This window comes from Lepisma saccharinum, chromosome 9 (genome assembly GCF_977018435.1).
Source record: "Lepisma saccharinum chromosome 9, izLepSacc3.1, whole genome shotgun sequence".
NCBI classification, from domain to species: Eukaryota; Metazoa; Arthropoda; class Insecta; order Zygentoma; family Lepismatidae; genus Lepisma; species Lepisma saccharinum.
The window spans coordinates 47,793,190-47,808,865 of record NC_139237.1 but is presented as its reverse complement, the minus strand read 5'-3'; the positions used below and the strand labels follow the sequence as shown (position 1 = coordinate 47,808,865).

At 43.1% G+C, this 15,676-nt stretch overlaps 1 protein-coding gene across 1 annotated transcript in view; it reads left to right on the top strand.

Annotated features, from left to right (window-relative positions):
* LOC145992040 (aminopeptidase N-like) overlaps positions 1-15,676 on the top strand; it is a 59,426-nt gene that overhangs the window by 11,658 nt on the left and 32,092 nt on the right. The window contains exon 3 of the mRNA XM_083128163.1: positions 11,601-11,756. Within this exon, the coding sequence (XP_082984289.1) occupies positions 11,601-11,756 (156 nt within the window). The remainder of the gene's footprint in view (positions 1-11,600; positions 11,757-15,676) is intronic.

The window sequence follows — 15,676 nt, the reverse complement described above, 5'->3', positions numbered from 1 at the left end:
ATTTTCGACATTTTCCCGTCATTTTTCGCAATATTCGGTATATTGTTGTCATATTTTGTAACTTCTTTCATTTTGGTAATATTCTTGAGTCTTTTCACCAAGGTGAACATAAGCCTATATATATATCTCGCAGGATTGCAAGTTACAAGCAAAAGAAATGCTGAACTGGTGAAAGACTTTCTTGTATCGGGGAAACCAACAGGTGTATCCTCGTTGCATATTTTAATTGAATGTGCATGTGGTATCATTTGGTGCCTTTTTTTAAAAAAAAAGCAAGATTGCATTTTGTTTAATTTCCCTTTCATTTCAACCTGAAACTAACAAATTTAATGGTCATTTTTTGCATTTTTACGTCATTTTTTCCCATTTTTTAGGAAATTCTATAGGTCATATAGGGCCTCCCCGATGGCGCAGTGGTAGCGTCGTCGCCTTGTAATCAAGGGGTCCCGAGTTCGATACCCGGTGGAGGCACATAGTGGTTCGGATCCCACTTTAAACTGTAGGTCCAGTCCCGATTAGCCTTACTGTGCATAAAGTGGACTTAAAATTCCAACTCAATCAATCAATATAGGTCATATACCTATATATTTTAGGTCATCAACTTCCGCTCCCTAGCAATGAGTAATTTTTATGATTGCTCAAATTTAAAAGTTATTCAGCAAAATAGACCTGGACGTTATTTTTATGGAATAGAAAAGTTTTTTTATTCTACTCCTCCCCAAAGTTAAGCCCCAAGTTCTGTTTCACCCCCTCAAAGTTAGGTCCCAAGTTACGCCCATATTTAAGCATCACATACAAATGGTAACTTCTTCAGCAAAGTAAAGACGATTAAGTTCTAAAGCCGCAACGTTTAGTTGGTGGTGCACATAATTGATTGTACATGAAAGAATGCAACCCCAAAATGAAGATGCTGTCATGGAGGTTGACGGTATCGGCATGCTCCGCATCACAACGTATATATTCTACCGGGCGTCTTGCAAAAGTTTATATACACACACAATATACATCCAGAGGCAGGCAGTAGTTAGTGGATTTAGGTGGCATGATCATCGTCTGCACGTGCACATCTCTGTTGCCGAAGGCCTTTGCGAACGAAGTCGTGTCGGTTTCACCAGACCACGAATCCAGTAGCAACAGAAGAGCAGATCCTGTGATTTCAGGCTCCAATAACTTATGGATCCAGGAAAAGACGAGATCTGTAGACATCTTGCCACTGATGCTGCAGTCAAATTCTTATGTTTTGTGGTTTGTTACATCGTAGTGCTTCGGACAAACGTTTGCCAAACTGGCCACATATTCCTGAAAGCAAATGTACGGTTTCTTTGCAAGTAGACCTGACACGGACAATATTGCATGCATGGTATATGAGTTGGTAGTGGATGTTACAGATTGAACAAGAGCTTCAGTGGTCTTCTTCCCAGTCACCGATAGTGTCCTATTTGACGTGAGTTTTTATTCGAAGCGACTTTGTTCAGTATTGAAGACCATGTCGGTATAAATTACAATGACAGTCCTTAACCTCATGTAAAACCTCCAGTGCTCATATTCGCACCTTGACCAGTGTTTTCTTGTATTTTCGGGCAGTTGCTGCTACCGATTTGTTTGCAGCCTTCATACTGTTATATATGCTCTGCATGTTTCTTCCTTTTTTTCTTTCTTTCTTCGAGAGCTTTTTATGATGGTTCAAAGGAACTAGAACTGTATGCCACGTGTCCTTGAGAACCCAGGATATCACTGACATCCGATAATGAACCCAACGTCCTATCACTTTCACTCTCATTATCACACTACAATGTCTGTCCTTCCCACATAACAGCGCCTCCAATATACTCAAAACCTCCCATGCAATGTACGTTGGAGCCATATAGTCACGTGGATACTTCTGCAACATCTCACCACTAGTATTTGTACTACAACTTCCGCATTTTACACGCCACTTCGCTACGCTCATAAGTAACAACACACTTAGGCTACACAGCACTTGCGGTAGTTGTTTAACAAGCCCGGGCTCTGTATCAAATAACTACCAGCAACAGGCACTCTATGGCTCCACAGCACTTGCGTTAGCTGCCTAACAAGCCCGTGCTCTGTATCACACTACTTCCAGCAACTGACACCGCATGACTTCACAGCAGTTGTTAGCTGTCTAACAAGTCCGTGCTCTGTATCACACTACTTTCAGCAACTGACACCACATGACTTCACAGCAGTTATTAGCTGTCTAATAAGCTCGTGCTCTGTATCACACTACTTTCAGCAACTGGCACCGCATGACTTTACAGCAGTTGTTAGCTGTCTAACAAGCTCGTACTCTGTATCACACTACTTCCAGCAACAGGCACTGTATGAAACCACAGCAGTTGCGTTAGCTGTCTAACAAGCCCGTGCTCTGTATCACACTACTTTCAGCAACTAGCACCGCATGACTTTACAGCAGTTGTTAGCTGTCTAACAAGCTCGTGCTCTGTATCACACTACATCCAGCAACAGGCACTATATGAAACCACAGCAGTTGCGTTAGCTGTCTAACAAGCCCGTGCTATATATATCACACTACTTCCAGCAACTGGCAGCGCATGACTTCACAGCAGTTGTTAGCTGTCTAACAAGTCCGTGCTCTGTATCACACTACTTTCAGCAACTGGCACCGTATGACTTTACACCAGTTGTTAGCTGTCTAACAAGCTCGTGCTCTGTATCACACTACTTCCAGCAACAGGCACTGTATGACTCCACAGCAGTTGTTAGCTGTCTAACAAGCTCGTGCTCTGTATCACACTACTTCCAGCAACAGGCACTGTATGACTCCACAGCAGTTGCGTTAGCTGTCTAACAAGCCCGTGCTCTGTATCACACTACTTTCAGCAACTGGCACCGTATGACTTTACACCAGTTGTTAGCTGTCTAACAAGCTCGTGCTCTGTATCACACTACTTCCAGCAACAGGCACTGTATGACTCCACAGCAGTTGTTAGCTGTCTAACAAGCTCGTGCTCTGTATCACACTACTTCCAGCAACAGGCACTGTATGACTCCACAGCAGTTGCGTTAGCTGTCTAACAAGCCTGTGCTCTGTATCACACTACTTTCAGCAACTGGCACCACATGACTTTACAGCAGTTGTTAGCTGTCTAACAAGCTCGTGCTCTGTATCACACTACATCCAGCAACAGGCACTATATGAAACCACAGCAGTTGCGTTAGCTGTCTAACAAGCCCGTGCTATATATATCACACTACTTCCAGCAACTGGCAGCGCATGACTTCACAGCAGTTGTTAGCTGTCTAACAAGTCCGTGCTCTGTATCACACTACTTTCAGCAACTGGCACCGTATGACTTTACACCAGTTGTTAGCTGTCTAACAAGCTCGTGCTCTGTATCACACTACTTCCAGCAACAGGCACTGTATGACTCCACAGCAGTTGTTAGCTGTCTAACAAGCTCGTGCTCTGTATCACACTACTTCCAGCAACAGGCACTGTATGACTCCACAGCAGTTGCGTTAGCTGTCTAACAAGCCCGTGCTCTGTATCACACTACTTTCAGCAACTGGCACCACATGACTTTACAGCAGTTGCGTTAGCTGTCTAACAAGCTCATGCTCTGTATCACACTACATCCAGCAACAGGCACTGTATGACTCCACAGCAGTTGCGTTAGCTGTCTAACAAGCCCATGCTCTGTATCACACTACTTCCAGCAACTGGCAGCGCATGACTTCACAGCAGTTGTTAGCTGTCTAACAAGTTCGTGCTCTGTATCACACTACTTCCAGCAGCAGGCACTGTATGACTCCACAGCAGTTGAGTTAGCTGTCTAACAAGCCCGTGCTCTGTATCACACTACTTCCAGCAACTGGCAGCGCATGACTTCACAGCAGTTGTTAGCTGTCTAACAAGTCCGTGCTCTGTATCACACTATTTCCAGCAACTGGCAGCGCATGACTTCACAGCAGTTGTTAGCTGTCTAACAAGCTCGTGCTCTATATCACACTACTTACAGAAACTGGCACCGCATGACTTCACAGCAGTTGTTAGCTAACAAGCTCGTGCTCTGTATCACACTACTTCCAGCAACAGGCACTGTATGACTCCACAGCAGTTGCGATAGCTGTCTAACAAGCTCGTGCTCTATATCACACTACTTACAGAAACTGGCACCGCATGACTTCACAGCAGTTGTTAGCTAACAAGCTCGTGCTCTGTATCACACTACTTCCAGCAGCAGGCACTGTATGACTCCACAGCAGTTGCGTTAGCTGTCTAACAAGCCTGTGCTCTGTATCACACTACTTTCAGCAACTGGCACCGCATGACTTTACAGCAGTTGTTAGCTGTCTAACAAGCTCGTGCTCTGTATCACACTACATCCAGCAACAGGCACTATATGAAACCACAGCAGTTGCGTTAGCTGTCTAACAAGCCCGTGCTCTATATCACACTACTTACAGCAACTGGCACCGCATGACTTCACAGCAGTTGTTAGCTAACAAGCTCGTGTTCTGTATCACACTACTTCCAGCAACAGGCACTATATGAAACCACAGCAGTTGCGTTAGCTGTCTAACAAGCCCGTGCTCTGTATCACACTACTTCCAGCAACTGGCAGCGCATGACTTCACAGCAGTTGTTAGCTGTCTAACAAGTCCGTGCTCTGTATCACACTACTTCCAGCAACAGGCACTGTATGACTTCACAGCAGTTGCGTTAGCTGTCTAACAAGCCCGTGCTCTGTATCACACTATTTCCAGCAACTGGCACCACAAGACTTCACAGCAGTTGTTAGCTGTCTAACAAGCTCGTGCTCTGAATCACACTACTTTCAGCAACTGGCACTGTATGACTTTACAGCAGTTGTTAGCTGTCTAACAAGCTCGTGCTCTGTATCACACTACTTCCAGCAACAGGCACTGTATGACTCCACAGCAGTTGTTAGCTGTCTAACAAGCTCGTGCTCTGTATCACACTACTTCCAGCAACAGGCACTGTATGACTCCACAGCAGTTGCGTTAGCTGTCTAACAAGCTCGTGCTCTGTATCACACTACTTTCAGCAACTGGCACTGTATGACTCCACAGCAGTTGTTAGCTGTCTAACAAGCTCGTGCTCTGTATCACACTACTTCCAGCAACAGGCACTGTATGACTCCACAGCAGTTGCGTTAGCTGTCTAACAAGCCCGTGCTCTGTATCACACTACTTTCAGCAACTGGCACCACATGACTTTACAGCAGTTGCGTTAGCTGTCTAACAAGCTCGTGCTCTGTATCACACTACATCCAGCAACAGGCACTGTATGACTCCACAGCAGTTGCGTTAGCTGTCTAACAAGCCCGTGCTCTGTATCACACTACTTCCAGCAACTGGCAGCGCATGACTTCACAGCAGTTGTTAGCTGTCTAACAAGTTCGTGCTCTGTATCACACTACTTCCAGCAGTAGGCACTGTATGACTCCACAGCAGTTGCGTTAGCTGTCTAACAAGCCCGTGCTCTGTATCACACTATTTCCAGCAACTGGCACCACATGACTTCACAGCAGTTGTTAGCTGTCTAACAAGCTCGTGCTCTGAATCACACTACTTTCAGCAACTGGCACCGTATGACTTCACAGCAGTTGCGTTAGCTGTCTAACAAGCCCGTGCTCTGTATCACACTATTTCCAGCAACTGGCACCACATGACTTCACAGCAGTTGTTAGCTGTCTAACAAGCTCGTGCTCTGAATCACACTACTTTCAACAACTGGCACCGTATGACTTTACAGCAGTTGTTAGCTGTCTAACAAGCTCGTGCTCTGTATCACACTACTTCCAGCAACAGGCACTGTATGACTCCACAGCAGTTGTTAGCTGTCTAACAAGCTCGTGCTCTGTATCACACTACTTCCAGCAACAGGCACTGTATGACTCCACAGCAGTTGCGTTAGCTGTCTAACAAGCCCGTGCTCTGTATCACACTACTTCCAGCAACAGGCACTGTATGACTCCACAGCAGTTGTTAGCTGTCTAACAAGCTCGTGCTCTGTATCACACTACTTCCAGCAACAGGCACTGTATGACTCCACAGCAGTTGCTTTAGCTGTCTAACAAGCCCGTGCTCTGTATCACACTACTTTCAGCAACTGGCACCACATGACTTTACAGCAGTTGCGTTAGCTGTCTAACAAGCTCGTGCTCTGTATCACACTACATCCAGCAACAGGCACTGTATGACTCCACAGCAGTTGCGTTAGCTGTCTAACAAGCCCGTGCTCTGTATCACACTACTTCCAGCAACTGGCAGCGCATGACTTCACAGCAGTTGTTAGCTGTCTAACAAGTTCGTGCTCTGTATCACACTACTTCCAGCAGCAGGCACTGTATGACTCCACAGCAGTTGCGTTAGCTGTCTAACAAGCCCGTGCTCTGTATCACACTACTTCCAGCAACTGGCAGCGCATGACTTCACAGCAGTTGTTAGCTGTCTAACAAGTCCGTGCTCTGTATCACACTACTTCCAGCAACTGGCAGCGCATGACTTCACAGCAGTTGTTAGCTGTCTAACAAGCTCGTGCTCTATATCACACTACTTACAGAAACTGGCACCGCATGACTTCACAGCAGTTGTTAGCTAACAAGCTCGTGCTCTGTATCACACTACTTCCAGCAACAGGCACTGTATGACTCCACAGCAGTTGCGTTAGCTGTCTAACAAGCTCGTGCTCTATATCACACTACTTACAGAAACTGGCACCGCATGACTTCACAGCAGTTGTTAGCTAACAAGCTCGTGCTCTGTATCACACTACTTCCAGCAGCAGGCACTGTATGACTCCACAGCAGTTGCGTTAGCTGTCTAACAAGCCTGTGCTCTGTATCACACTACTTTCAGCAACTGGCACCGCATGACTTTACAGCAGTTGTTAGCTGTCTAACAAGCTCGTGCTCTGTATCACACTACATCCAGCAACAGGCACTATATGAAACCACAGCAGTTGCGTTAGCTGTCTAACAAGCCCGTGCTCTATATCACACTACTTACAGCAACTGGCACCGCATGACTTCACAGCAGTCGTTAGCTAACAAGCTCGTGTTCTGTATCACACTACTTCCAGCAACAGGCACTATATGAAACCACAGCAGTTGCGTTAGCTGTCTAACAAGCCCGTGCTCTGTATCACACTACTTCCAGCAACTGGCAGCGCATGACTTCACAGCAGTTGTTAGCTGTCTAACAAGTCCGTGCTCTGTATCACACTACTTACAGCAACTGGCACCGCATGACTTCACAGCAGTTGTTAGCTGTCTAACAAGCTCGTGCTCTGTATCACACTACTTCCAGCAACAGGCACTGTATGACTTCACAGCAGTTGCGTTAGCTGTCTAACAAGCCCGTGCTCTGTATCACACTATTTCCAGCAACTGGCACCACATGACTTCACAGTAGTTGTTAGCTGTCTAACAAGCTCGTGCTCTGAATCACACTACTTTCAGCAACTGGCACCGTATGACTTTACAGCAGTTGTTAGCTGTCTAACAAGCTCGTGCTCTGTATCACACTACTTCCAGCAACAGGCACTGTATGACTCCACAGCAGTTGTTAGCTGTCTAACAAGCTCGTGCTCTGTATCACACTACTTCCAGCAACAGGCACTGTATGACTCCACAGCAGTTGCGTTAGCTGTCTAACAAGCCCGTGCTCTGTATCACACTACTTTCAGCAACTGGCACCGTATGACTTTACACCAGTTGTTAGCTGTCTAACAAGCTCGTGCTCTGTATCACACTACATCCAGCAACAGGCACTATAGAAAACCACAGCAGTTGCGTTAGCTGTCTAACAAGCCCGTGCTCTATATCACACTACTTCCAGTAACTGGCAGCGCATGACTTCACAGCAGTTGTTAGCTGTCTAACAAGCTCGTGCTCTGTATCACACTACTTCCAGCAACAGGCACTGTATGACTCCACAGCAATTGCGTTAGCTGTCTAACAAGTCCGTGCTCTGTATCACAGTACTTACAGCAACTGGCACCGCATGACTTCACAGCAGTTGTTAGCTAACAAGCTCGTGCTCTGTATCACACTACTTCCAGCAACAGGCACTGTATGACTCCACAGCAGTTGTGTTAGCTGTCTAACAAGGCCGTGCTCTGCATCACACTACTTTCAGCAACTGGCACCGCATGACTTTACAGCAGTTGTTAGCTGTCTAACAAGCTCGTCTCTGTATCACACTACATCCAGCAACAGGCACTATATGAAACCACAGCAGTTGCGTTAGCTGTCTAACAAGCCCGTGCTCTATATCATACTACTTCCAGCAACTGGCAGCGCATGACTTCACAGCAGTTGTTAGCTGTCTAACAAGTCCGTGCTCTGTATCACACTACTTTCAGCAACTGGCACCGCATGACTTCACAGCAGTTGTTAGCTAACAAGCTTGTGCTCTGTATCACACTACTTCCAGCAACAGGCACTGTATGACTCCACAGCAGTTGTATTAGCTGTCTAACAAGCCCGTGCTCTGTATCACACTACTTCCAGCAACTGGCACCGCATGACTTCACAGCAGTTGTTAGCTGTCGAACAAGCTCGTGCTCTGTATCACACTACCTCCAGCAACAGGCACTGTATGTCTCCACAGGAGTTGCGTTAGCTGTCTAACAGGCCCGTGCTCTGTATCACACTACTTCCAGCAACAGCCTTTGTATGACTCCACAGCACTTGCGTTAGCTTTCTAACAAGCCTGTGCTCTTTATCACACTACTTACATCAACAGGCACTACCGTACGACACGCACGCTACCTGCCTGGCATGTGACTTATCACATTATGACCTTGATACTTACATCTGCCTTCTGTTCGCCCAAATATTCTGGTTGCACATCTTGCAGGCGCGCGCGAAACTTTCTACGAGCTGTTCTGTAGATTGCGAATGATTAAGAAATGGTATAAGTCACGCCTTTCGCTTTGTTTCCAAGCTTGTCTACCCCTGCAAAGTTTCGTGCCGACTATCGTCGCGGGACCCGACAGCTACCCTTGTAAGTTCTGGTAAACTGCTGGCGGAATTTTTTTCATTCTTCCTGTAGCGTGTTGAATGGTTCACGTGTGTGTGTTTTTCGAGTGAGTGTGGAACGAAACCGACGCTCAAGCTTATCGCAAAGATGTCCGATTGGGTTCAATTCGGGGCTTTGGACGGACCAGATAGACACTTACACCTTTTTTTCTTCAAATCACTACGCGATTGACCTTGCTGTCTTGGCAGGAGCATTGTCGTGTTGATACAGAAAAGGGCTAATTCCAAATTTTTGCCACAGTGTGGAAAGCATGTTATTGTATAAAATGTCTTGGTACATACCAGAGGTCAGCGACTCATCGATTAACACAAGGAGCCGATATTCAAACCATGGAAAACATCCCAGTATTAACAGGCCGTAGTGCGTGGGCAAAAAGTGGAGAGCAACTCCTCCTCCTCTCCACCTCTCCCCCTCCCCGCACACACCATAATCTCCGTCACTGCCGTTCACCAGGCATCCGCTAGGTCCACACATGCCCTGCCAGATCATGATCATATCACTCCATAAGACCTTCTTCCACTGCTCCATTACGATGTTGTTTGCAATACTCCAAACGACGCCGGGAATTGGTGCATGTGATCGCATTGGCGCTGCTAGGCATGGGAACAAAGTTCTATCACCTCCCGGTGCATAATTCTATCACTCATCTCCGTACTTGAGTTTCGACGAAATTTCTCTGCAAATCGTTAGTAAGATTGTCTGATGCTTGGTTCGCAAAACACGCTTCAGAGTATGCCGGTCCAGATCAGATTAGACCTACTAGAGCGATTATTAGGTTCAGTGTTTCCGTGACTTTTCCAATTGACAATGACATCACTAACAATGTAGCAAGAACAGTTAATTGTTGAGAAATATCTCTGATGAAATACCCAAATTTATGCGGCCCCAACGATCATGCATAGTTCGAAAACACACGACTTTGTAAGTTTACTCATTGTGACATCAAAGGCGTCTACAGTGTTCCTCGACCCTAATAAAATTTTATTCGAGCAGACGTCATCCCCAGGAAAGTATCAACTCAGGGTAAGCCCTGGCACCTACCGACCTGATGGGTGAGTGTTCTTGCGTTAGTGTCTTCACTTATATAATAGGGTGACCATACGACCCGTTTCGACTGGGACTGTCCCGTTTCAGAGGCGTGTCCCGGTCGTCCTGTTCATATTATTAAAAAGCCTCTATTTGTCCCATTTTATAAAAGTCTAGGAGTTATATTGAAAAACAAGTCTAAATTTGAGAGACATTTCATGCAAAAAAGGTATATTGTTTCATGTGACTTCCGTTATTTGTAGAGCTTTGAATAAGCATGAATTCTTTACGGAATTGCAACAAGAATTTAAAGTTGTCTTGACACAAACGCAAAAGAAAAATCTAGAGTTGTGTGTCTGATATGTGGGATAAGGTTTTCGGGGAGATTTATAAACTGTTGATGAAGAATAAAGCTGCTCTGAACAAGATTGGTTCTTCTGCTAAATACTTCTGGCATTACTCAACTTCAGCTTAGGATTAACATCATAGGTTGTTCAGAAAGGGTGAGAAAGTAATACCGAGTTTATAATAATTAATACATTTTGACATTGGGAGATCATACTTCATTTATTGTTTATGATGGATCATTTATGTGATCCACCCTTTAATAAATAATAATAATATCAATAATTTTATAATTAGACCTAAATAATTTTTCTGGAGGGGGTAAACTGATCTCCTTGGGATGTCCCACTTTTGGGTCAAAATATTATGGTCACCCTACTTATATAGCATTAGTCACTTGCACTAACATGTACTGTACACTGGGCAAGTTCACTTGGAGCACATGGGTGTCCAGTGACTTACACACACACACTTATAAGGCTATCGTGTTACAACTATGCCATCGGGGAGGTCCAGGAATCAGTGTAGGGCTATATCAATGCAACAATATATAAAAACATTAGAATTTTTCAGTCTACAGCTGTACATATCTGACCCTGTCATGCAATACGTATATTAGAAATTCTCTTATATATGTGTTGTTTAATAACCTGGCCCTGTATCATAGGGGAAAATTATGTAGGAACACGACAGTTGTGTGAAAAGTAGGGAGGGAGGGACCCATTGAAAATTTCTATGTAGCAAACATATGAATAAAAGGCCAAAATTCATAACTCAAAGGAAGGGCATCAAAGATGCTGAAACTTCAACAAAAATTAAACCACAATGACAGTCTTCATCTTGATCTTGATTAAAATAATCGAGCAAAGAGTGCAGAACCACACACACTTTGCATGGAATGTCCCAGTAAAAAGATCAGTTTTCATATGATTGGTTCAACACAAACGTGATTTAATAGCTGAAAATAAATCAAATCAAATGTGTTTTTATGTCCTTACTCATCATGATTAATGTTAAATAGAAAAGCAACATAAAAATATTAGAAATAGTAAGAAAAAAATTAATTCTCTCTAGAATGTAAAAAATGGTGTTTTCATGTACTTTTTATTCAATTATAACTGTAATTCAATATTTTTCAGCTTTTTAATGTCCATAACAATATTTCTTTACAGGTGGATAGCTGGTACACAATTTGAATCCACGTATGCAAGACAGGCTTTCCCATGTTTTGATGAACCTGCATTGAAGGCTAAATTTCAAATTAGTCTTGGAAGGAGAGAAAACATGACTTCTCTTTCAAATATGCCCTTGAGGAAATCAGAGCCTATGTGAGTGTAATGAGATGTTTTTGTTCATTTATTCTATTTTCATGTCAAAGTCTTTGTGTTCCAATTTGACTAATCACAAAGGTGATCAAGAATGTGGTATAGATGAAATTGATGGACACTGATGATGCCAGTCCAGGACTTGAACCTGGAAATTTAAATGACAAGGACTAATCAATGCCCTTGCCCACCTAGATGGTTTCATGGATGTATCATTGTGTATCATGTATACTCCATCATTTATTTTGTTGTTCATCATTATTGCATATTGCCCAAGAACAGGTACAAAAGTGTCGTAAAATAAAAAAAAAAATTGGAATAGTAATGAGAAACGTATCTTCTTGAGTGGATTAGATTCAGTTTTTTGTAAGATAAATGGTTCGTTTTGAAGTGTTGGATGTTAAAATACAATGAAAATACTATTGACTTCAACTCTGTGGATTGAATGTTTCATTTCACACTGTTTCTGGCCCCTCTGTCCTGTTCAAGTTGAACATTTTCCTTCTGTAAAAATCTATTCTTTGAGCATGCTGAGGCAATAATTTAGAAGTGACAGAAAGAGGCCCTGGGAGAGTGAAAAGTAAGAAATGAAGATTGTACAGGTTCCATCAAAGATTGAAATTATGTGAAAAACATTTTGATCTGTATGATGGAAATAAATATATATCCAATAAAATTTTATACATTATAGTATTTTTAAACAATCGCAACACTCATCATTTCATTACACACAATTACACATAGGCACCAATACTATACACACAAACTGGCAACACTGAGAGGGACAATAATATAAATCCGTCAGTAAGTGCCGGATCTATAAACTGCAAAACTCCGCAGTGCAGAGCAGTCCGGGGATAAGCAAGCAAAAAAGCTATGTTAATGAAAATCAAATCAATGTTTTAAAACAGAATATACATACACACACACACACATACGTACAATGAATAAATTGGATAACAGTAAAAGCTTTGAGTCCTTTCACAAGTACATATATTTTATGTAAAAGGGGCCTATAGTAATATTTTGTAGAATGACCCAAAATTTGTAGATCCGCACTGCCATCAGAATTTTGACTTTTAATTATAAAGAGGACTGAATCATGCTTATTATTACGAAAAAGCCAGAAAAAGTATGTTCTAAGTGAATATTGTTGCCAAATTTCTTAATTGCTGTCCAAATGATCTTCAGGTTATTGAAATTTTCAGGGGGGAGGAGACTTTTCAATTTCTGATGAGGATTTTACCTCTGGGGCACTCCCTGAATTCTTCACGAAAAAGGGGGGAAAACATCGATGTCCGTTAGAGAAAGAGAGAAGAAATGAGCTATGCAGAGGCGTGGCATGCATGTAGCCTCTGTTACCGCAGGTAACACCAAAATATAAAGAATTGAAGAACCTGTCTAAAAATATTATTACGTACATAAACTGGTAATATTGTCGTAAAGTAAACATTGCAGACTGACATTTTTTCTGACACCAGAAAAAGCGAAGAGGGGAACTGATCCGGTACCCTCCTCAGGCAACATGAGGAAAGGGCCCTGAGCCACCGCAAGGAAGACTTCGCGTAGCGGCAAAGACTGTTACGGCCGAAGGGGGAGGCGGGTTATTGCCATGCCTGTTTAGCCGCCGCAGTTGCCGGTGATCCTTACCGGATACAGATCAGTGTTGCCATATTCAATTGACAGAAAAGAGCTAAGTCGCCTAATCGGGTCTATCTTACTCTGAAGGCGTCCAGTCACACTGGGGAACGATGGCACAGTGGTAGCGTCACCGCCTTGTAATCAAGGGATCCCAGGTTCGATACCCGGTGGAGGCTCACAGTGGTTCAGATCCCACTTTAAACTGTCCCGATTAGCATTACTGTGCATGAAGTGGACTTAAATCGCAAATCAAAATTTTAAAAAATCAAATCACACTGGGGGAAAGCAAACTACCAAGTGATATTTTGTATTTACTCTAAATATCAGCGATTATGAAAGTCCTCTTTGTACTTCTTCGACATCATGGGCGAGAAGGAGAGGAGAGGGATGGGTATGGTCAAGGGGTCTGCTGTCCTTCTAAAAATGTCAACCTAAAATTCTATATTTCACACATATAATATTATTTCGGTTACAGGAATTTGTGATAATTGTTGAAAGGGCCGATTGAGATTGACATACGTTGTCGCAGGAATGCGATAATTTCGGATTGAGGCAATGTTTTTGAGGTGGTAGAACTGTTTTTGGGTGAAAACATTACTTACAAGCATAATTTCACGATCGTTATCTTAGCACGGTTTGAAATGTCAGGTGTCGCAGGTTCGAATCCTCAGCAAGAAATGGTTATTTCAATGTTTGTTATTATTTTACTTACATAATTATAAAAATTAATAATTTCATGCACAAAGAAATAATAACTTTATTTCAATAATTCACCATGCATGCTCATCGTCACGATTATCCTATAAAGCGAAAGCCTTAAAGGTAGCAAGGGACGTAAAATATACGAAATAGCAGTGGTGTCAGAAATGAGATTTCAGTGGATTTAGCGAAACATAGGAGTGGGAGTAGTTAGGAAACAGATGAAGACTACATCTACTCTACATACGTCTTTTTGAAATGAAAAGTTTCGCGATTTGGGCAAATCTGGTTTCAAAAGAACTAAGATGGCAACAGTAGTAGAACTGGACTTCTTGCAGATTTCGAAGGAAATATTGGGGAAGCACCGATGCTGAGAGGGGAGGGGGCAAGGAGGGTGCTTCACGTGTTACAAAAGTAAACAACGGTTTGCAGGAGGGACTATGCAGTGCGAGTTTTGTGAGTGGTGTCTTTCGTCTTTATGTTGTTTTCGGCATTGTCAATTAATTAACAAGCGGAATGGAGCTTGCTCAGAGTTCCGAGGTGGCTGGTTCATCCTATCTGAACAGTGTGTGTAATTGTGCGATAGAAGATATTTTGAAGCAGTCTTTCGGTTCGTTCGTTTGCAGAAAAAAGCGAAAGGGAGGCCAACGTCTATTTTGAACGATTTAAAAACCAGGTCGTCTGCTGGGTATGACCGGCATTTCAATGTTTCATGGTATAACAACTATCCGTGGTTATGTGGATGTGCGCAGTTGTCGAAACTGTTTTGTTGGCCATGTACTCTATTTTTGGGTGAAAAAAACGTGTGGAATTCAGGTGTGGATAACATGGACCATGACCATGACGCACCCAAAAATTCAAATTCAAATGAAAAACTTCACTTTATGGCAGCATCATAGAACTTTTTTGATTTGATTTGATTGATTTTGCTTCGCTTCTGCCACTTTTGGCTAATTTGCGAAGATGGGGATGAGTGATGATATTATGAAATTGATGAATAGACATCAAAAACGTCCATGCCCAAGCCAGGATTCGAACCCGGGACCCCAGCATCATACTATTTTCAAAGAAGAGTCGTCGGATTGATCTGCTCTGTAAATAGCCTTCGATGTTTCTGTAAGTATCAAATTACGTATTATTGTGTCAACAACCAATGTTTGCGATTTCACTTCAGTCCTTATGTCAACATTTTTTTCCTGATTAATAACTTTACCAAAATCTAGTATTGAATTGCAGACGTACCAGATTAATATTATATGAACTAATTGGAAGACATTGGGGGGTGGCATGAGGTGGGGAGGCGCCCAAGTCTTACGGCTACTCCCTTAAATGTCCTACTAATAACCGGTAACACTTTTAAAAATCCCACACCACGCCACTGGAGCTATGCATGATTAAAGGAGGACTGATGCAGTAGTTGGAAGGATGCTTTTTATTTTTTTTTTCTTAACTACTAGAGGTTATTATCCCCCTAATGAACATCCCCCTCCTCCCACTTCGAGCACTGCTGTATGAACCACCTCATGGTCTATGCTAGAAAGGTCAGTGTTCTGCAAGAGTGGGAACACATGACCCCAAATTTG